Source organism: Ailuropoda melanoleuca, chromosome 14 (assembly GCF_002007445.2).
Source record: "Ailuropoda melanoleuca isolate Jingjing chromosome 14, ASM200744v2, whole genome shotgun sequence".
NCBI lineage: Eukaryota > Metazoa > Chordata > Mammalia > Carnivora > Ursidae > Ailuropoda > Ailuropoda melanoleuca.
Window position 1 is genome coordinate 52063978 of NC_048231.1, and position 22896 is coordinate 52086873.

Genomic DNA, 22896 nt, shown 5'->3' on the forward strand with positions numbered 1-22896 from the left:
TTTTCAAAAATGTCAAGGTTATAAAATCAAAGAAAAACTAAGAAACTATTCTACACTGTAAAGAAACAAAGGAAACATGGCAATTAAGTGCAACAAGTGATTCTGAGCTGGATTCTTTTGTTATAAAAGATAATACAGGAGATATAGAAACATTTAAATGCAGTCTGAGGGCTGGATAACAGTGGTGCATCAAAACAATTTCTTGATTTTAATAGTTATACTGTGATTATATAGAGGACGGTACACAAACCCAGAGAGAAAAATACACAATGCATAGCCATCAGAGATGAAGATTTTAATAACTTCCTCTCAGTAACTGATAGAATAACTAGACAAAAGTGTATGTGTGTATACATACATATATTTTATAAAACTAAAACATATAATATACAGGTGATATCACACACACACATACACATACACACACACACACACATATATAAATAAGTAAAGACCTAAGGTACTTGGGAATATTAGGGGTTGGCAAGTTACTCTCAAATGATCAAACTGTTCCAAATTTTAAAAAGTTATTTAAATTGTATCTGCAATTTTTCTACAAGTTTTAAATTATTTCACAATAAAAATATATAAGTCCATATAAATAATGTTGTATTGATGGTTGTATAACATGTGTAGATGTCATATATTTGACAACAGTACAAAGTGCTGTACCAGAAGGGAAATGGAATTATACTGCTGCAAAATCCTTACATTGTATATAAAGAAGGGTAATATTTATTCTAAATAGACTGTGGTAAATTAGAGGTAAATATAATACCTGAGCAGTCACTAAAAAAAAAAATCAAAGCAGTACAGCTCAAATGCAAACAAACTACAAAGAAACATGAAAGCGAGACAAAGAGTAAAAGGATGGAAAATGATACCACACACACAGTGACCTTAAGAAAGCCAGAGTGAGGGTCACCTGGGTGGTTCAGTTGGTTAAGCATCTGCCTTCAACTCAGGTCATGGTCCTGGGGTCCTGGGATCCAGCCCCGCATCGGGCTCCCTGCCTAGCAGGAAGTCTGCTTCTCCCTCTCCCTCTGCCTCCCACCTCCACTGGACCTCTCTTGCTCTAATAAATAAATAAAATCTTAAAGAAAAAAAAGGGGGTGTCTGGGTGGCTCAGTTAAACATCTGCCTTCAGCTTAGGTCATGATTCCAGGGTCCTGGGATCGAGCCCCACATTGGGCTCCTTGCTCAGTAGGTAGCCTGCTTCTCCCTCTGCCTCTGTCTGCTGCTCTCCCTGCTTGTGCCCTCTCTCTCTATGTCAAATAAATAAAATCTTAAAAAAAAGAAAAAAAGCCAGAGTAACTATATTATTAGACAAAGAGGACTTTAAGACAAAAAGTATTAGAAATATATTAAGGAGGGTCAGTTCAAATGGCCCAATTCAACAAAGAGGAATAGTAATCATAAATGTATGTGCCACCCAATAACAGAGTTTTAAAATATGAGGCAAAAAAAAAAAAGACAGAATCAGAGGGAAAAATAGACAAATACACAATCTAAGTTGGAGATTTTAACAACCTTCTCTCAGTAATTAATAGAAAAATTAGGTAAAAATTAGTAAGGGTACAATAGATTTGATCAAATGTACCAACCACCCAGATCTAGTGGGCATATACAGAACACCACACTACCCAACAATGATAGAACATGTTCTTTTTAAGTGTACGTGGAACTTTGGCCAAGACAGACCATATGCTGAGTCATAAAATAAGTCTAAATAAATGTCAAAAGTTGAAACTTACAAACTGTTACCTAATCATATCACAATTAATTCAGAAACCAATAACAAATGATATATCTGCAAAAACATTTGTAAATCTTTAAAACAAAACATTAAAACATTTAAAACTGAATGAAAATAAAAAAACAACATATCAGAATTTGTGGGATGTGTGTGAAGCAGTGCTCTAGGGAACTGTTCATATTCAAAAAGGTTAAAGATGTAAAGTCAATGGTCTAGGTTTCCACCTTAAGATAGAAAAAACAAGCAACTTAGGGGTGCCTGGGTGGCACAGCGGTTAAGCGTCTGCCTTCAGCTCAGGGCGTGATCCCGGCGTTATGGGATCGAGCCCCACATCAGGCTCTTCTGCTATGAGCCTGCTTCTTCCTCTCCCACTCCCCCTGCTTGTGTTCCCTCTCTCGCTGGCTGTCTCTCTCTCTGTTGAATAAATAAATAAAATCTTTAAAAAAAAAAGAAAAAAAGAAAAAACAAGCAACTTAAACACAAAAATCACAGACAGAAGCAAATATGGTAAGGCTATGAGCTATCATCACTTCTATTCAGCTTGTACCAGAGGCCCTACCAGCACAGTAAGGCAAGATAAAGAAATAAAAGCATAAAAATCAAAATAAAAAAAGTACAACTGCCTCTGTTCACAAGTGATTTCTTTCTTTAAGCATAAATTCCTAAGACATCTAGTAGACAAATATAAGAAAATGAATATAGAAAGGTAATGAAATATGAGGCAAAAAACAACTGTATTCCTATATGCCAGCTGCAAACAACTGAAAAATGAGAGGCAACAAGAGAAATACCCAATTAAAAAACCCCATTAAGGATATGAATACACAAGCCACAGAGAGTGAGAAAATATTTGCAGTACATTAATCTGACAAAAGAGTTGTATACCGGATATATAAAGAATTCATACAAGTCCATAATAAAAACACAACTTTTAAAAATAGTCAAGGGGCACCTGAGTGGCTCAGTTGGTTAAGTGTCCAACTCTTGATTTTGGCTTAGGTCATGATCTCAAGATCCTGAGATCCAGCCCTGCGTTGGGTTCTATGTTCAGCAGGGAGTCTGCTTGAGATTCTCTCTCTCCCTCCTTCTGCCCCTTCCCCCCACTCGCTCTCTCTCTCTCTAAAATAAATAAATTAATTTTAAAAATAATAAAAAAAATAAAAGTAGTCAAAAAATTTCACAAGGCAAGTTATATGAATGGACAGATAAGCACAGGAAAATACATTCAACATCACTAGTCATCAGTGAAATGTAATTACAGCCACTATGAAATACCTCCACACATCTACTAGAATCATTCACATTAACAAGTCTAATATCATCAAATATTGCAAGTATGTGAAACAATAGATTAGTCGGTCAGATACCAGTAGAGGGAGTGTAAAACGGCACAGTTACTTGGAAAAAAGCTGGCAGTTTCTTCTTAAACATATTCTATGAAAAAAAATATATATCCAAGTGAAATAAAAACGTATCTTCAGACTTTCACAAGACTGTTCACAGCAGCGTTATTTATAATAGCCCAAACTGCAAACAACCTTCAACCCCATTAATAGTTAAACGGATAAAAAAATTGTGGCATATTCACACAATGGAATTCTGTTGTTATAGGCCGAATTGGGCCCCCGAAGAAGATATAGTGGTCTTTACTACCAATACCTGTGAATGCAACCTTACCTTGAAACAAGATTTTAGTGGAGGTAATTAAGATCTAAAGTGAGATGACGTCATATTGGAGTAGAGTGGGCCCTTATTACAACATAAGGGGTGTCTTTATAAAAAGAGAAAGAGAAAGACAAAAATACAGGGAGTAAGCTATGGGACTCTAGAGGCAGAGAATGGCATGTGCTGTCTACAAGTCAAGGAACAGCAAGAATTTCAGTTAACAGCAGAAGCTAAAGAGAAAGGCATGGAACAGACTGTGCCCTACATCTTCAGAGAGGCTGCTGACACCTTGACTTCTAGTCTCCACAACTGTGAGAAAATAAATTTCTGCTCTTTTAAGCCACTGGGCTTTAGGGTACTTTGTTACAGCAGCCTGAGTAAACTAATACAAACTACACAATAATAAAAGGAAAGGAATTACTGTTATGCCAAATGAATCTCAAAAACACTATGTTCAGTGAAAGAAGCTAAACCCCAAACTAATCTATGACACAAGAACATCAGAACCATGGTTGCTCTTGGCCAGAGACAGCCAGTCATGGGAGTGACAAGATTGGAAAAACATGAAGACGCTTTCTAAGTTGACTAAAATGCTCTCTCTCTTGATTACTGTGAGGTTACAGAGTGAGCATTTGTCAAACCTCACTGAGTTGTACACTTAAAGTTCTGTGCATATAGTTCAAAGGAAAGAAATCTGTAAATAAATATTAAACTCTAGTTAGTAGCTATGCTTTTTGTAGAAGTTTAGGTTAGCAAGCCTAAAAATATTTTCTGTGTATTCTAGGCTTAAGTAAAGGGTAGTAAAAGCTAGGTCTCTCATTATTAGAGCAGAGAGTTATAAATACAGGAAGAAAAAAAAACACAACAACAACAAACCTTGTTGTGGTGAATTGGAATGGAAGGCTATCAGTATGAACTCATGTTTTTTAATATATATAGCTAGTTAGCAAGTAAGGAAAAGGGATGAAGAATAACAGGTATTTTCCTTCACATATCTTTCTGACTTTCTGGATCTGAAAAGGCAAAAAGTAAGGGTGTAAGTTGAAGGAATAAGAATACACTTCACTAATGGCGATGGTTCCCTTGATTGGATTCCCATTCAATGTGTGGTGGGACCTTTTTATTTCTAATGGTTTGTGAAATACACCAATTGTGGTATATTTAAATTATTATTTTTTAGACCAAAGAAGGATAGACTTATAGAAGAAGGAATTAAGAATAAAAACTTTTTAAAAGTTTCAGTCTATCTTGGTAGTTGTCTAGCCTAGCCAGGTTAATCACTGGCTAATGAAAACATTCTAAGGTAGATACTTATTACTAAACTACCTTCAGTCTTTCTTGGATGTCTTATGTATTTACTTGTTGTTAGATAGCAAATGAAGATGACCTATTTTAATCCAAGGTAAGTAATTAAGATCTTTTTAGAAAGAGTAGTAAATTAGCTTTTTTTTTTTTTTAGTTCTCAATTTTCTGTTTAGTTTCACTGAAAATTAGTATATTTGACAGGGTTTTTATTTTGAGAGATACAAGGTAATTTATTCCTTAAATACATTAACACGCCTCAAAATCAAAAATTTTTTTTCTCCAAAATTGTACTGGCATCCCCCCCCTTTTTTGAGGGGGATTAATAGTCAAGTATACAAATGTAAAAGCCATCAAAATTAGAATACTCAGTCTGCTAAATGATGATGAATCAAATCAATGATAGGTACAGCATCCCCAAGTAGTGATATGTGAGGAATCAATTTGGATTTTGACAGCCCTCCTTCTTAGGTCATGTCACTGTATATAGAAGGCACCATGAGCTAGTCCAGTAGATATAAATCAGTGAGAGTTGCTAGCTGGTATGCCAAATTCTACTGATTTCATTTGTTAAACTACTATTGGAAAGATGTCTACCTGCAAACAGAATAAGAGAGAGCATACAAAGAAAGACAGTAAACACATGGGACGAAAGGTCCAGCGCCTTACCATCCACAGGCTTGACCTCAGCTGATATCTGCTCTTCCTGTCCTCCCCTGCTGCCCATGCTGTTCTCTTTGATGCTTTCTATTTCCCGCAAGAAATCCTCCATGGAGGTGCTGTCTACGGAGGCTTGTGAGTTGGAGCGGCTAAATGCAGGAGAATGTAGGGATTCATTGGAGAGCATCCTGTTAATTCTTCGGCAGCGAGGAATAGATTTTCTGCAGAAAGAATAATGTCTGTTGTTAATAAAAATCAGTCTTTTATGTTATAGATCACAAACTAAAATTTAGGTTTAAAATCAGTGGAGAAATGGAGTTAAGTGTGACAGAGAGGGGTTTGAGAGAATAATCTCCATTCAATGCCGGCCCTTCTTTTTTATTCTCTATAATTCATAATGACTTTGTGGCTATGTAGGAATCACCATGAAAATACTTTTTATAATTTTCACATGCTCATAAACTATGAAGTTGTTTGTATTAGCCAAAACATATAGTTCAAGCCAATATCTCTGATGAACACAGATGCAAAAATCCTCAAACTATCAGAAAACTGAATTCAACAATACATTAAAAGAATCATTCACCACCACCACCAAGTGGGACTTATTCCAGGGATGCAAGGATGTCTAAATATCTGCAAATCAATCAACATGATATAGCACATTAACAAACAAAAGGATATAAATCATATGATCATCTCAAAAGATGCAGAAAAAACATTTAACAAAATTCAATATCCATTCATAAAACCTCTTAACAAAGTGGGTATAGTGGGAACATAATAAAGGCCATATATATCAAAGGTGCGGCTAACATCATACTCAATGGTGAAAGGCCGGAGACATTTCCTCTAAGATCAGGAACAAACAAGGATGTCCACCCTCACACTTTTATTCAATGCAGTACTAGAAGTCCTAGTGACAACAATCGGGTAAGAAAAAGATACGAGGCTTCCAAATATGTAAGGAAGAAGTAAAACTGTCAGTACTTGCAGATGACATGATACTACATATAGAAAAGCCTAAAAAAGCCACTGAAAACTATTAGAATTAATCCATGAATTCAATAAAACTGCAAGATACAAAATTAATACACTGAAATCTGTACGGTTTCTTTTTTTTAAGATTTTATTTATTTATTTCAGAGAGAGAGAGAGAGAGAGCGTGCACACAAGTGGGGGGAAACAGGCTACAGGGGAGGGAGAAGCAGACTCCCCACTGGGTAGGGAGCCTGATGTGGGACTCGATCCCAGGACCCTGAGAGCATGAGCTGAGCTGAAGGCAGATGCTTAACAGAGTGAGCCACCGAGGCGCCCTATAGTGTTTCTATACACTAATAATGAACTAGCAGAAAGAGAAATTAAGAAAATAATCCTATTTACAATTGCATCCAAAAGAACAAAAGACCTAGAAATAAATTTAACCAAGGAGGTAAAAGACCTGTACCTTGAAAACTGTAAGACACCAATGAGAGAAGTTGAAGATGACACAAGTAAATGGAAACATACACCATGCTCATGGATTGGAAGAGTTAATATTGTTAAAAGGTCCATACTACTCAAGCAGTCTACAAACTCAATGCAATCCCTACCAAAATAATAGTAGTATTTTTCACAAAAGTAAAACAAATAATCCTAAAATTTTGATGGAACCACAAAAGGACCCAAAGAGACAAAGCAATGTTGAGAAAGATAAGTTGGCAGTATCACAGTCACAGATTTCAAACTATATTACTAAGCTATAGTAATCAAAACAGTATGATACTGCCACAAGACACACAGATCAATGAAACAGAATAGAGAGCCCAGAAATAAGCCCACATTTATGTGGTCAATTAATCTATGACAAAGGAGGCAAGAATATACAACGGGGAAAAGACAGTCTTTTCATTAAATGGTGTTGGGAGAACAGGACAGGTACATGCAAAAAAGTAAAAATGAACCACCTACCTATACCAAGACACAAAAATAAACTCAAAATGGATTAAAGACTTAAATATAAGACCTGATACCGTAAAACTCCTAAAAGAAAACATAGGCAGTAACCTCTTGGACATCAGTCTGAGGAGTATTTTTTCAAATGTGGCTCCTCAGGCAAGGGCAACAAAAACAAAAACAAACAATTGGCACTCCATCAAATTGAAAAGCCCTGGACAGTGAAGGAAAGAACAAAACAAAAAGGCAACCTACTAAATGGGGAAGGATATTTACAAATGATCTATCTGGTAAGGAGTGTATGGTACATACTGGAAGGGTGGATTCTGCAAGCATGACCTGAATGTCCCTGTTAATCACTATCTTGAGATCTTGTCCTCCTTCTATATTCCCATCAAACAGAATGGGTAGAACATGTTTTCTGTGTTTAAGGTTAGGGGCTCCAAGTGTGGCCTACCCAGAGTGTCTCCCTTGTAACAAAGAGTGTCTGGATGGCAGGACTTGATCTCCTTCAAACACTGGCTATACAAGGAAGGGAAGGGCTACAGATAGTTGCTAGGCTAGTTTCTAATCTTAAAAGCATACTGCAGGTAGATTCCAGAAGTGGACACTTTGTCCAGTTGGCTGCTTCTGGATATCCTCTATGTAAGTTCCCCCAATAAACCTATGGCTTGATCCCTGTCTCTGGGTCATTTCTTCAGTCTTTCCAGGCCATCATCCACCCTTGGTGGGGTGTGGTTACAAAGGGGTTAATATCCAAAATATATAAAAAATTCATAAACCTCAACACCAAAGAAAGAAAAGTCCAAATAGAAATGGGCAGAGGACCTAAACAGATACTTTTCCAAGGAAGACATACAAAGTGGCCAAAAGACACATAAAAAGATACTCAACATCATTAACCATCAGAGAAATGCAAATCAAAACCACAATGAGACATCACTTCACACCAGTCAGAATGAGTATCAAAAAGACAATAAATAACAAGTGTTGGCAAGAATGTGGAGAAAAGGGAATCCCTATGTACTACTGGTGAGAATGTACATTGGTGAAGCCACTACAGAAAAGAGTATGAAGGTTCTTCAAAAATTTACAAAAAGAGGGCGCCTGGGTAGCGCAGTTGTTAAGCGTCTGCCTTCGGCTCAGGGCGTGATCCCGGCGTTGTGGGATCGAGCTCCACATCAGGCTCCTCTCCTGGAAGCCTGCTTCTTCCTCTCCCACTCCCCCTGCTTGTGTTCCCTATCTGGCTGGCTGTCTCTCTGTCAAATAAATAAATAAAATCTTTAATCAAAAAAAAATTTACAAAAAGAATACCATACAATCCAGTTATTCCACTTCTGGGTATTTACCTGAAGAAAATTAAAACACTAATTTGAAAAGATATGTGCACCCTTATATTTATTGCAGCATTATTTATAACAGCCAAGATACGGAAGCAACCTAAGTGTCCACTGATAGATGAATGGATAAAGAATGTGATACACACACACACACACACACACACACACACACACACAATATGGAATATTACTCAGACTTAAAAAGAATAAAATCACCCTTTTCAACAACATGAATGGACCTAGAGTGCTAAGTGAAATAAGTCAGAGAAAGACAAATACCATATGACTTCACTTATACGTGGAATCTAAAAAACAAATGAACAGCTAACAAAAAAACAGACTCTCAAATACAGAGAACAAACTGGTGGTTGCCAGAGGGGAGGGGAGTAGGGCCATGGGTGAAATAGGTGAAGGGGATTAAAAGGTACAAATTTCCAGTTATAAGTCATGGCGATGAAAATTACAGCATGGGAAATATAGTCACTATTGTAATAATGTTGTATGGAGACATACAGTGACTACACTTATCATGGTGAGCATTTTTGTAAATGTTATAAATAAGTGTCAAATCACTATGATGGATACCTGAAACTCATGTCTCTGTGGGGATGAGGGAATAGGAAGTTTTTGTTTAACGAGTACAGAGTTTCAGTTTTACAAGAGAAAAAGAGTTCTGGAGAGAGGGAGTAGAGATGGTTACAACATTGTGAATATACTTGATACCACTGAGCTGTATGCTTAAAATAGGATTAAGATGGTAAATTTTATCCTACATGTATTTTATCAGAATTTTTTAAAGATTTTATTTATGTTATCAGAATTTTTAAAAATTGACAAAAAATTGCGGGCCTAGGTGGCTCAGTCAGTTGGGTAGCTGACTCTCGATCTCAGCTCAGGTCTTGATCTCAGGGTCATAGGTTCGAGCTCTGCACTGGGCTCCACACTGGGCATGGAGCCTACTTTAAATAAATAAATAAATAAATAAATAGAAAATAAATTTTTAAAAAGTTGGCTGCTGAAATAATGAGATAGTCTGAGGAAATAATCGGTGACTTTAAATAGAAAGACCCTACATTAGGATGAGGACCAGGGCACTGACCCAGAACATAGAAACCCATAATCAGTTCAGGGAGAACTGGATCACCACTGAGGGTAGGGTCCAACCACTGAGGAGGTCAGTGCGGGCTCCTGTTATCTAGGGGGACCACATCAGGACCACTGCCAATCTTGAAGACACAGAGCTGAGCAGCTTCATGGGGCATTTTATCATGGAGTTGCTGCAAGGACTAAATAAATTAGTGTGTGTATGCATTTAGAACATAAAAATATTCAACAAATGTTAGTTTAAAGATTTTATTTATTTATTTATTTATTTATTTATTTATTTATTTATTTGACAGAGAGAGAGACAGCCAGGGAGAGAGGGAACACAAGCAGGGGGAGTGGGAGAGGAAGAAGCAGGCTCTCAGCAGAGGAGCCTGATGTAGGGCTGGATCCCAGAACGCCAGGATCATGCCCTGAGCCAAAGGCAGATGCTTAACGACTGAGCCATCCAGGCACCCCAACAAAAGTTAGTTTAAAAAGCAAGAGACACAATGGGGGACATACATATCAAAATGCTGGAATTCTGAGAAGTTTTGAATATTTGCTTAAAACTCAAATATTTTTATATGAAGTGTGTTAAGGGATCTTATTGTTGTGGTAATCATTTTGCAATATATACATGTATCAAATCTGCATTCCATGCATCTTAAATTTAACCCAATGTTATGTCAAATATCTCAATAAAACTGGAAAAAATTCAAAATATATTTGATTTCCAAGACATCTGAATGACAAATATTTCCTAGGAACAATGTTTGATTAACAAGAACACTTCAGTTGTTGTTCACGGTTGGGGAACCATGAATAACTGAGGTACTTTATGCAGTACGATCTTCTGTTCTTGCTCTTACGTTATTAATTTTTTAAAATTTTCTAACTTGGAGTGGGTGTGCAATTTCTTTCAAAGAACTCCAAGTATGCCTTCTTATCCTTGGATTCAGGTAGAGCCGAACCAAAAGGCCGAGACTACCCCTTAACTAATGTGCAGTCTGAGCTGTTACACCCCGAACAAGAACTCCCAGATGGAAGAGGCAACCAAAGCAATGGGATAGCAATGTCCAACTGTGGCATTATGACTCACTTAGGACAGTTTCATTTTTATATACAGAGCAGCAGTGGACTGCTATGGAATTTAACTATGCCCTACAGCTTATGCAAAGAACACTGATATGCATGAGCAAACAAAGAGAGAGTGGAATAAGAAAACAAATCTCTGTGTTCATATTGTCTATACCTCTAAGAATCCTAGATTTCTGAATCACTTTCAGCAGAAATTTCGGGAATTCTAACACTGATCCTAACACTACCATACTGATAAGTAATGCCAGATTTGAACATCAACTGTCAGTGAGTGAGCTAATTTATTTTTAAAACTCAAACCATTTCAGGAAAATATGAACTATCCACTTGTATTTTCTTATGCTGTGCCATGTGATAAAAATAATTTTAGGCAGCTTTGTTTGATACTTGCTGGTAAGAGTTTTCTACTGAATTCTTTACAGTTTGACAAGACAGATTCTAGTGGTTTTAGTACACATGAAATTGACACAGGTATCATGATGGTTATTGCTTCCTTTATTATTTTAGGATTTTAAGACTCCTTCCTTTTGCAACAAGACCAATACTGAAAGCCACTAACAAATTTGTAGAACTCTAGTATAGAAACATGTACTTATAAGCTATAATCAGTTGCCACTACTCACGCAGCCTTCATACACCATATTCAGAAAAAAATACATAAATGCCCAAAACTTTCTCTAGTTCTGGATGTTTTTAGGTTTATTTCTTTCAAAAATGAATATTCTTGACTTAGAAAAATTTACAGTATTAATGGCATACATGGACCAAGTTTTTTAAAAACTATAATGCAGTATTACAAGCATAAAACTTTAAATATACAATTTATAAAGTGGAAATTGAAGGTCTTCTCCTTCATCTGTACCACATCAATACTCTTCTATAAGCTGTTTTGTTCTCCCCACTCAAAAACATGTCATAGATATCTTTTCCATGCCAATATAGATATATCACCTCAATAACTGCATGGAATAGCATAATTTATCTTAGAAATTAAGCAAACATGCAGATATATACCCAAGCACTGAAACAGTTTGAAGAAATGGGAAATTTGAGAAATAATAAGTGAATCTTAGAACAGGAGGAGCATACACATTTAGAGCTAATAATGATAATTTTAGTTATAGCACACAGTTCCTTACTCATGCAAAGGTTACATTGGTGGAATCTCAGAGATCTTCATAACATTCTGCTGGGGTAAGGAAAACAGATGCAAAATATAGGTCATGAGCAACCTGAGTGACACACTGGTTCTTTTTGAGATAATTCACCCAAAGAATTCTATAAATGCAGTGATAAACTATTTTTTCTTTTTTTGGCAGAGAAGTCAGACAGTATTTTTGGGACAAAGACATTTGGAAAAGTTCTCACTTCTTTCGTTAGGGATCCAAATATTTTCCCCTTCATCCCGGGGTAGAGTAGGGGCCATGACCTTCCAGTCTTAAAATAATACATAACTGTGATCCTCAGGCTTGTCCAACACTTTGATGAGACTTAATGTGTAGCTTCATACCTCACCATATTAGGATAAATAGAGCTTAATCTTCTTAAACTGTTTGTATTTGTTAATTCCAAAACAATACCAGGAAAACGTTACATGAAAGACAGAATGCAATTGTATTACACAGTAACTTTTGTTGGAAAAACACCATTAGGTTTCAAATTAGATTTTAAGTGCATGGTATATTAAAAAAAGATTTTATTATTCCATTTATCCCTCCATTATCTTTCTAGAAATAACTTGTATTATGTAGTAATGATTATTGGAGATCTAGAACTTATTATGTCTACCCTGAATTAGTATTTTACAATTTGAGAACAATGTAAATACCTTACAGTAGTATAATTCTCTCTCCACCTGTCAACTGACTTTTAAAAAGTCAATAATCTTTTTAAAAATTAAATAAGAAGTCTTTTATTTTTATCCTTTATGGTGTTCTTTTATTTCGTCCCACATGTCCTTGTACCCATAACAGATCATTTGCAATCAGCTTTGAGAGCTTCATTTGGCATTTCCTCTTTTTTTTCCTTAGCATTTGTTGTACTGTGTATCTGCTGCCAACAAACTCCTTTAGATTTCTTTCTGAATACATCTTTAATTCTTTTTTAGTTTGGTGAATTTGTTTATTGGGCAAAGAATTCTAGGCTAGCAGTTTCTATTGTTTTTTAAGACCTTTTATAGATATCATTCCATTGTCTTCTGGACACTTGAATCTGATGAGAAGTCCATTATGATTCTTACTGAGATTCTTCTAAATATAATGTCTTTTTTTTCTAGATGCTTTTCATAAATTTTCTCTTTCTCTTGTTTTTAGCAGTTTAATTATGAAATGCCTACCTTGTGGTTTTCTTTGTTTTTATTCTGCTTGAGGTTTACTGGGTTTCTTAAATCTGTGGGTCAATGTCTTTCAACAATTTTGAACTATTACCCAATTTGTTTCAACCATTTTTTTTTTTTTTTGGTCCCATTCTCTCTCTCTTCTTTTTGAACTCCAATAACATGAACGTCGGCCATTTGGTATTGTCCCAAATGTCCCTCATGGTCTGCTTTGCGTTTTCCCCCCACTCTTTCTCTGTTCTTCAGTTGAGTTTCTACTACCCTGTCTTCAAGTTCACTTTTCTTTTCTTCTACACATCTAGTCTGCTGTTAAGTCCATCCAGTGAATGCTTCAATTCTGACATGGTTTTTTCATAAGACATATGTCAATTAGTTCTTTTTAGAGATTCTATTTCTCTATTGACAGGATTCATCTTTTATCCATTTTATGCAACTTTTCCTTTGATTCTTTTAACAATTATCATTGTTATTTAAAAGTTCTTGTCTCTTAATGCCAAAGTCTGTGGCATCAGTATGCCTGCCAGAGGGATCAAATACCAGTCAATTGTTTATGGGTCACATTTCCCCTTTCTTTCACTAATCTCATAACTTTTTGTTGTGTGGCAGACATTGTTTTTAAAAGAACTCTAAGAAACTGGAGTTAATAGCAATTTCCCTTTTCTTCCGTCTAGTAATTAGAGTAAGACACAGATCACTTCATTCCAATTAGGAGTTGAGCTGGGTCTGGGCTGTACTGCAACTTTAATTAGTTTTAGGTTACTTCTGGTTCTAAGTGTTTTAAATGTCCTGCATGTTTCAGCCCCCACCCCCCACTGCCTGCAAACCAAGGAGGGCTTTAGGTTAAAAGCCATGGGACTAAGAACTCTCTCTGTGATTTAGAGCCTAACCCCCAGCCTCCTGTGTCATTGGGCTCTCAGCAAAAATATGAAGGGAGAGTATTATCAGGTGTGGAGGTCCCTGCATTTGGGGCTTCAACAGATTCCAATCTGCTGTGCCAGTATAGGCAGCCATTAACAGCTATACTGGGATCTCCTTGCCCCAGCAGAGGGCCCTCCACCCAAGCAGGTATGATCATCTGCCCAGCGGTGCAAAGACTCAGGGGGAGAAACATGCCCAGGGAGGGAAATGACAACTGGGCTCTGTCACCTAGGAAGAGCTCTGCCCTCCTTGAGATTGATCTCCTTTAGATGGTGTGTCCATAGCTCTCCACAGTTTTTAAAACATATCACGTTTACATTTATCCTTTGTCCTCCAGCTGTTACAGTGGGAAAGAGAGTCAGCCACCATGTAGTCTATGCCCTAACTGGAAGTAGAACTCCCACAGAACATTGTAAACATATCAGGTTTCTTTTAACATTGTTATTTGCTAATGAACTGCTAGCTCTGTCTAACCCAAGTTCAATTTTTCTGAGTATATTCCATAGAATATTTTTAAAAGACATACCTCTTGCTAAGAAATATTCTATGCACCCTTACTGTCTCTTGTAAAGAATTTCATATATAATAATTTACTACCGTACACATTACATCATTCGATCCTTACATTAACTCCATAAAGCAGCCATAGCAAGAATTCACGTCTCATTATAGAATGAGGAAAACAGTTACTGACAGCAAAGTGGAGACTCATAACTTCTCACTGCAATTACAATAAAATGCAAATGCTCTTCTAGGACTTCATGGCCCAGCATGTTCTGGCCTCAAACTACTTCTGCACTCACACCTTGTATCACTCTTCCCAGCATTAGCACTAGGCACGCTAATCTTTTCTCAGTTTCTCTAAAAAGCCAAGCTGTTTCTTCCCTTAGGAAGTTTTCTCTTTCTGGTTTTTCTGCCTGGAACATTCTCCTACTATTGCCATGCCAAGATGCTTCTCATCATTCAGCTCCCAAGGTAAATGTCACCTCCTCAGGGGATCTTTTCCAAGCCATCCTAAATTAGCATTCCTCTAGTTATCCATCATCTCAGCTTTCTGCATTTCCTTGTTCCCATCCATCAACAACTCACACTTCATCTACTCACTTACTTCATTTTGGGGGAATGATTTTCCCCAGTAGAATACAGAGGAACCATGTCTGTCTCATTTACACAGTATCTGGCCAGTAATTGGAACTCAGAAATATCTGCCAGAGGAATGACTAGTGACAGTGGAGCCAGAATATAAATTCAAACCTTTTCAATCCTGTCCAAATGTTTTCCCTACAATAATCTTTCTTAATTTCAAAAGCCCCCTCAGGTATTACTGTATCTGTGTATAGCTATACAATCTTTATACACAGAAGAAATACAATGTGGCGATTTTAAGAAAAACCGTGAAGCCAGCTGGCCCAGGTTTCAGTGTAGGCTCTGACACTTTCTTGATCTATGACCTTCAGAGCAAGCTACTGAAACTCTGTTCCTTCATTGCCAATCTGTAAAACAGGAATATTAATCATATACATGTCCTGGCGTTATTATAAGGATTGAGTTAATATATGTGAAATGCATGGTGCATAGTTATAAGCCCATGTGTTAGCTGACTGCTATAATTTAACTTTTTAGCATGCCTGTAACTAGACTTACAGTAAGGCTATAGTGGGTACTAAAATATCATCGAGGCACTAAAATATCACTAGAAATATAATGACATAAATAAAACTGCATTTATCAGAACTCCTTTCTGACCCAACCCCATTCCCAAGCCTTGTTTCCTCAACTCCCTTAGGCCACAAAGGGCCATCTGATACAGTTCTGGCCAAAGTCACATCAGAAAAATTCTTCCCCACGGTTTCAGAGAGATCTTTTGTTTTCCTGAAATAAGTGCTATCATTTTCTCTTCCTCCTTCTCCCTTCTTGGAATATAGACAAGATGACTGATGCTTCGGCAGCCATCTTGCAATGATGAGAGAAAAGCCAAGAAAATTGCAGGGATCAGCCTTGCCATTATTGAATCTCAGAAATAACATCAGATGCTGCCTATCTTTGGACTTCTAGAAATGTGAGGACAAGCTCCTAATTTTAAAAACAACTCTAATCTTTGTTGCTGTTAATGTTACTTGCAGCCCAAATGACTCCCAAACAATATAACTGGAAGGAATACTTCAATAACTCATTTGGAGTAGGGTGAGACTAGATGCCTTCTCCACTCCACTAAGGGAATTATTCAAGTAAGAATACACAGTCTGCCTCATAAAAGAAGGTGTCTAATGTAATGATCTTCAATTTAAAGAGCTACCAAATTATGTGCCTAATCCTATATCTTGGTCTGGCCTTGATCGGTATACTATAGAGTTAAACTTCATTCCTGCTGAAGATATCCCTGTCTAAATATACAGGGAATATAATCACATTGCTCTCAAATCAAATATATTCCAAGAGTATTAGGAAGAATATACCAAAATCGAAGATCCCCCCTGCCCCTTCTGACAGAAGGATTGAATTTTCCATTGTCGCCATCTTTGAATGATGCCAATGGCAGCACAGCATGGCCATCTAGAGAAATCATCTTGGATCCAAGTGAGCCTTTGTAGCAAGACTCTTGCAAGTGAAATTGTTCACTCTGTGAGACAGACCCTAGGCATCGTCGCAGTAATGCAGCTCTTTGCCCTCTTAGCTCCCTCAGGAAGCCATTTAGATAAAGTAAGAAGACAAATCCCTTGTATTTATGCTCTGCTTTCTCAGCAATCTTTGGGTTCTTACATGCTTATAAACAAGCTCAACTTGGATGTCTTGCAAAAAAGCACTTGAAAGGTAATGGTGATAAAGGGAAGCTATAGTTTCAGAGTAATAGAAGCAAGAACAGAGAGCAGGTTCCTGCTCTCTTTCTCAGGCTCAGTGACTCTGTCTTTCAATATCATCTGACATCCTTCATTCTCCTCCAACCATCCCGGTTTTCTGTTCCTCCCTTGGCCTGCCTCACCCCTCTTTGAGGAACAAGGAGAAAGCTAATGAAACTATTTCATCAAAAGGTAAACAGGTCTGCCTGAACCTCTCTGTTGGCAGAAAAAAGTACAGAAAAAATGTGTTTGTAGATTAGGTGGAGGCTTAAAACAGCAAACAAATCTCAGTCACTCATCAGGGAATATTTGAAATGGTTTTGAAAGCTGGAAAGTTTTTCAACTAACTGAGGTTCCTGTCAGCAATTAAATTCTTATGCATGTATATATCACCTTTGAGTACAAGCAGTGGACTAGGAAGGGGAAAAGTTGCAACCTGTAAATAACAACTTTCAACCGTTAAATAAATACTGAACCCCAGGGATTTACAAAGGAGGAAGCTCAAATGGGACAATAAGCTCTTCTGCAAGAAAGAACGACAGAATCTTTTTTTGAGGGTAGGGGGACAACAACATGTTTTTCTGTATTTGTAGCTATAAAAGAAAGTGAACTCCACATGTTGACTTTGAAAGTAATTTATGCCATGTTGTGTCTATTGGTTTGCCAAGAAAAGGCCACTAAACCACATAATTAGGGCACATCACTTATTTGGGTGTATATAAACATACTCATGACAAAATAAAAATATAATGTTTCTTAAATTTCCCCTACGTTGGTTGAGGGAAGGGGGAAATAGAGAGTGATTGCTAATGGGTATAGGGTTCCTTTTTGGCAAGATGAAAATGCTCTGGAATTAGTAGTGATGGTATCACAATTTTGTGACTGTACTAGAACCACTGAACTGTATACGTAATATTTTTGAACTGTATATTTTAAAAGAGAAAAATTTTATGTTACATTAATTGTTCATCAATAACAAAATTATATGAGAAAAAATTACTTTTTAAAATTTTGATAATTAAAAGTGCTTTGACACTGAAAACACCAAACACTGGTGAGGATATGTAGCAAGAAGAACTTCCATTCATTGCTGGTGAGAATGCTAAAAACTATAGTTGTTTTAGAAGGCAGTTTGGCAATTTCTTATAAAACTACACATACTCTTAACCATACAATATAGCAATCACTCTCCTCAGTATTTACCCAAAGAAGCTGAAAACTTATGTCTACACAAAAACCTGCACAAGGATATTTATAGCAGCTTTGTTCATGATTGCCAAAATCTGGAAGCAATGAAGATGTCCTTTAGTAGGTGAAGGGATAAACATGGTATAGACAAATAATGGAATATTATTCAGCGCTAAAAAGAAATGAGCTATCAAATCATGAAAAGACACAGAGGAACTTTCAATGTGTATTACTAAATGAAAGAAAACAAATCTGAAAAAGCTACATATCATATGATTCCAACAATATGACATTCTAGAAAAGGCAAAATTATGGAAATAGTAAAAAGACCAGCGGTTATCAAGGGTTGAGGGAGAGTTGGGAGGGATGAAACACATGGGGCAGCAAAAATATTTTGTGTGATACTTTAATGATGCATACAGGTCATTACACATTTGTCCAAGCCCACAGAATGCACAATACCAATAATGAACTCTACTGTAAACTATGGACTTTCAGTTGATTACAATGGGTCAGTGTAGAGTCATCAATGTAACAAATGTACCATTCTGGTAGGGGATGTGAATAATAGGGGAAGCTGTGCATGTGTGGAGCAGGAGGTATATGGGAAGTCTCTGGATCTTCTTCTCAATTTTTCTTTGAAACTAAAACTGCTCTTAAAAAAAAAATCTTAAAAAAAAAACACTTTGGGATTTCGAATAAGTTTTAAGAAATAAAAAAAAATCATCAAATTTTCAAAAAGGGCTATGGAAAGAAAGACATTCCAGTGAAAGGTTATTGGCTGTTTTACGAAAAGAATAATTGTCATAGATGTGAAATAGTCTTACCCATTTAACTAATAATTGTCTAAACAGGTGACGGGCTAAAATGTCTGTTTTTAAGGCAAACGAAATCACCAAGTATGAACATTTTATGTTCTATTTTAAAACAAATATACAGTTTATGAGTTTGATGTAGATATTGATTTTGGTGAAGCTCAGTCAATCCCACAAGTGATTCATCGCATTATCCTCAAAGATAGTTAAAATTATTAGTGGAAAATTACTTTGGTGACAACTAATCATTGCTTACAGGCTCATATTTTTCATTCAATTAGGAGATATCCAGGGGAAAAAAATCTATAAAACAGAATGTAAGCGAAAAGCGGCTTTCCCCCTTGTTCTTTAACAGAATTCTATACTTTATCTATTCAGTGACATAGGTCATTAGAAGAGTCTTGGTGATCTATACATTTTGTGCTTCCAAAATTACTCTTCTTCAAGAAATCTAGATAAATTTCTTGAAGATTGTCTTTTTAATTCAAAATTAAGTTACACATTCTCTCTACTGATTAATAATCGATTATTACCAAGTTTCAGTGTATATTTTTATTCTGTGGTTTTGAAGGGCCTGTTGTGGCCAGTATTACTGTGCACGGCTTTTAAAATAATTGACCAGATGAGCCCCCAGTCTGGTGTCATCTGAAAGTCTGCCTCTTTGGTGCTGTGATGATTTGCTGGAATGTAACCATGTAACCTCTTTCCTCCACATCTCTGGCCTCTTTTATTGTTGTTATTACTTAGTCATTAAATGGTTAGCCGCAAAACATCAACAATCTATTCTATTGCATCCTTATACTATTTTTCAGTTCTTTTGTCTGTTGTCCTTCTTCAACTCCAAAAATTCAACAATAGCAGGACAGAATCACAAACAAGATCAAAGGTATAATCAGGCAATATCTCTGCTTGGAGCCCCACACAGTCATTCTCATGTGGATAGTCATTCTCGTGTGCATGGGTTTTAAACAGCTCTGTGGTCCATCCTGTTAAGGTTTTCCTCTGGCCTTTTTCCTCATGGGACAATAGTATCCGCTCAACTTTAAACTATTCAGTAAAAACCCAAGGTGAATATAAACCCAACTTACGAAATTCTGGCAGAAATGAGTTGGCCATTTGGATGAATAATTATCCCTTGATTCTCTTCTTTCACAATACATTTTCCACACTCACACTTATTCCATGATGGTTTTAGTTCTATGAGGTCCCCTTGAGCAGTAACGATTTTACGTTCCATTTGTTTTCATTGGCTAACTTTAAGATGGTTCCTCCTAATTTCCACACAAACAGGTTTAAATTGGAAAGCCATAACTAGTGTTTCTAATGAAACAGAGGATCCTAGAATTAGGGAGCTGAGAGGAAATGCCCAAATAAATCATATTTTACAGATGAGAAAAATGGAACTCAGAGAAATTAAGTAACTCATCTAAGAGCACACAGCTAATTACTGAGAATTATAAGTACAAATTTAATCCCTGATATCTAATTCCATGTTTATTTCCCCCTGGTCACCAGTCTTCTAATCCATTTGTATTTTATATTCTTTACTCACTCACCAAAAATACCCTCCAAAAGCTTCATACTTTTACATTAGAGACTACTCTTTTTTCCTTTAATGTATTTCTTAAAATGCACATAATAATCAAGTGGATCCTACTGTTATCATAAAATATGTTGAAAATTCTGTCACTAGTCAAAATTTTTATTAAAGAACAAAGAAAGCTATATGCAAAATTGCCCCACAAGACTAAAAAAAAAATTAATATAAAATTCTCTAAAAGTCTGAAATTTTGCCAGTTAATAAAACTGGCAATTGTAACAGACCATATATACTGGCTATAAAATACATACACTACACATTAAAAAGCAACGGTGATACATTTGATCTACAAGGAATATATTAGCACTATTAAACATAAATCACATTTTTAATTTATTCATTGGCTGGTTTATTTAGAATGTATTAGAATTTCTTGAATAGTGTCAATAATTCACGTCTTTTATTTAAAACCATTCAAAGCAATTTTCCTTGTGGCATGTAGAGACATTTCCCAAGTATCACAGCCAGGTTAAAATAAAATAATAAATTCTAAATTCACATTTTTATTATTGTTTCTATTGGTAATCATCATTGTCAACATCCAGTTAAAGGTAATTTCAATCAGTTCTCTACCTCACCCTCTCTAATTTAGTCATAACATTGTTCAACATTAGATAAATTCTTTTAGCAAAGCATTAAGAGTCAGCAGTCAGAGCACTTTATATATTCTAAAAATGCCATAAAAACAACTGTCAGAATTAAGGTACTCAAAGTCCTGCTCACAGAATGACAGGGAAAGACACTGACCAGTAACCTGAATGCCCATGATAAATGTAAACTTTGGAAAAACAAAAGATGTAAGTTCCATCAAAAGAGAATCAAATAACTAATGTCACAATGGTTGACACCTCATGTGGTGGGGGCTCTTGTTGCCAATGCCTCTGAAGGTCTACCACATTCAAGATGAATGACTTTAGTACCTCAGTACCTAATCTCCAACAGCAGACAGACAACTATAAATCCCTGATCAATACTTTATGCCATGGGAAATAGAGTGATTTCTTTTCTGTCATCCTAGAGGAAGCTTTTTCTTTCTAAGAATAACCCAACCAGGAATTTCTGCTTCTTCTAAAGCTTCCTATCCACTCCTTTCCAGTAAAGTTATCTTCTTTCTTTACCAGTGGCTGGGATTAATTATGATAATTAGTTAATTCCCTGAATAGACTCTGTTGTGCACAAAACTGGTGAGCTTGGGTGGAGAAAAAATACAAATGACACAAAGGACTCAGGTCTTGCATTTCATTGTATTTACTCTCATTTATTTAAAAAAGAAACTGACACTGGTTTTTGATAAATGGGCAAGAGTTTTCATTTTCGCTCTCATTTTCCATGCAAAAGCTCCTTCTTCAAAGCAAAAAGTACCAGATTCTGCTTAACAGAATATCTATATTTCAGTAGATTATAAAATAAAATTCTACCAGAGTTCCTGTTGTAGAACCGTTGTATGAGCTCAATAAAGTCTATCCTATCTGAAAAAATATGGTTTGCCTAATGGAGCAAAGCTGAATCTCTGCCCCACCTGACCCCTTGGCATTCTTATTCAATAAACAACTTGTACAACTATATTCATTGACCGTGAATTTTACTAAATGACTCATAGATTCCCATTTATGTCCATTATAGAATTATTCTAGGAAAATGCAACTCTCCAGCCAAAATTTTAAAATCACATCTTTAACAACAACAATAAAAGAACAGCTTTCTTAAATTTTTGGTAAATGTGGATATATATTAATTCATTAAGGAAAAATTAATAATTATGGGAAAGGTGAATATTAGTAATGGCTATTGAGTAATCTTTTGAGAAATATGCTCCTTCACAAAAGATTTTATTGGTTTTATTATCCTAAAGAGAAAAACGAGAAGCACTACGGTGTATTTCTCAAAAGAAGGCATAAAAAATATATTATAATAGAAAAAAATTTGATCTATAGTGTTAAACCTCCAGGACAACGGTAAGTGAAAGCTTCCTGAGCCTCTCCTACATCTCTGCACTCTAAACATAATAAACAGGGACACATAAGATCTGTTGTAGTTGGAAGTAGATCTGGATGTACTTAACAGACACTTATTAAAAGACTGCTGCATAGCAAACCCTTAGAAAACGTTTACTTAATGAACAGGATAGACTTTGCAAAGGAACAGAAGCTAGGACCATTTCCACTTTTGAGGAGTAGCCACATGATAATCAACAAATTCAAAAAGCGTATAATCAGCTGGTTCAAAGATGGTACCTGCCCCTCTCCCCCCTTTCCTCAAACTTTTCCTTCTCTCTAATCTACCAAAATAGTTATTAAAAACATTCAAAATCTTTCATTTTAAGATGATTTACTCACTCATTCAATGAATGTTTATTATATT

The 22896-nt window shown here is 36.1% G+C and overlaps 1 protein-coding gene across 7 annotated transcripts in view; it reads right to left on the reverse strand.

Moving 5' to 3' along the window:
• ARHGAP28 (Rho GTPase activating protein 28) overlaps window positions 1-22896 on the reverse strand; it is a 198384-nt gene that overhangs the window by 87587 nt on the left and 87901 nt on the right. For all 7 annotated transcript variants that reach the window (XM_019802526.2, XM_019802528.2, XM_019802529.2 and 4 more), the window contains exon 2: window positions 5393-5604. In XM_019802526.2, coding sequence (XP_019658085.1) covers window positions 5393-5570 — 178 coding nt within the window. In that variant the 5' untranslated portion in view covers window positions 5571-5604. The remainder of the gene's footprint in view (window positions 1-5392; window positions 5605-22896) is intronic.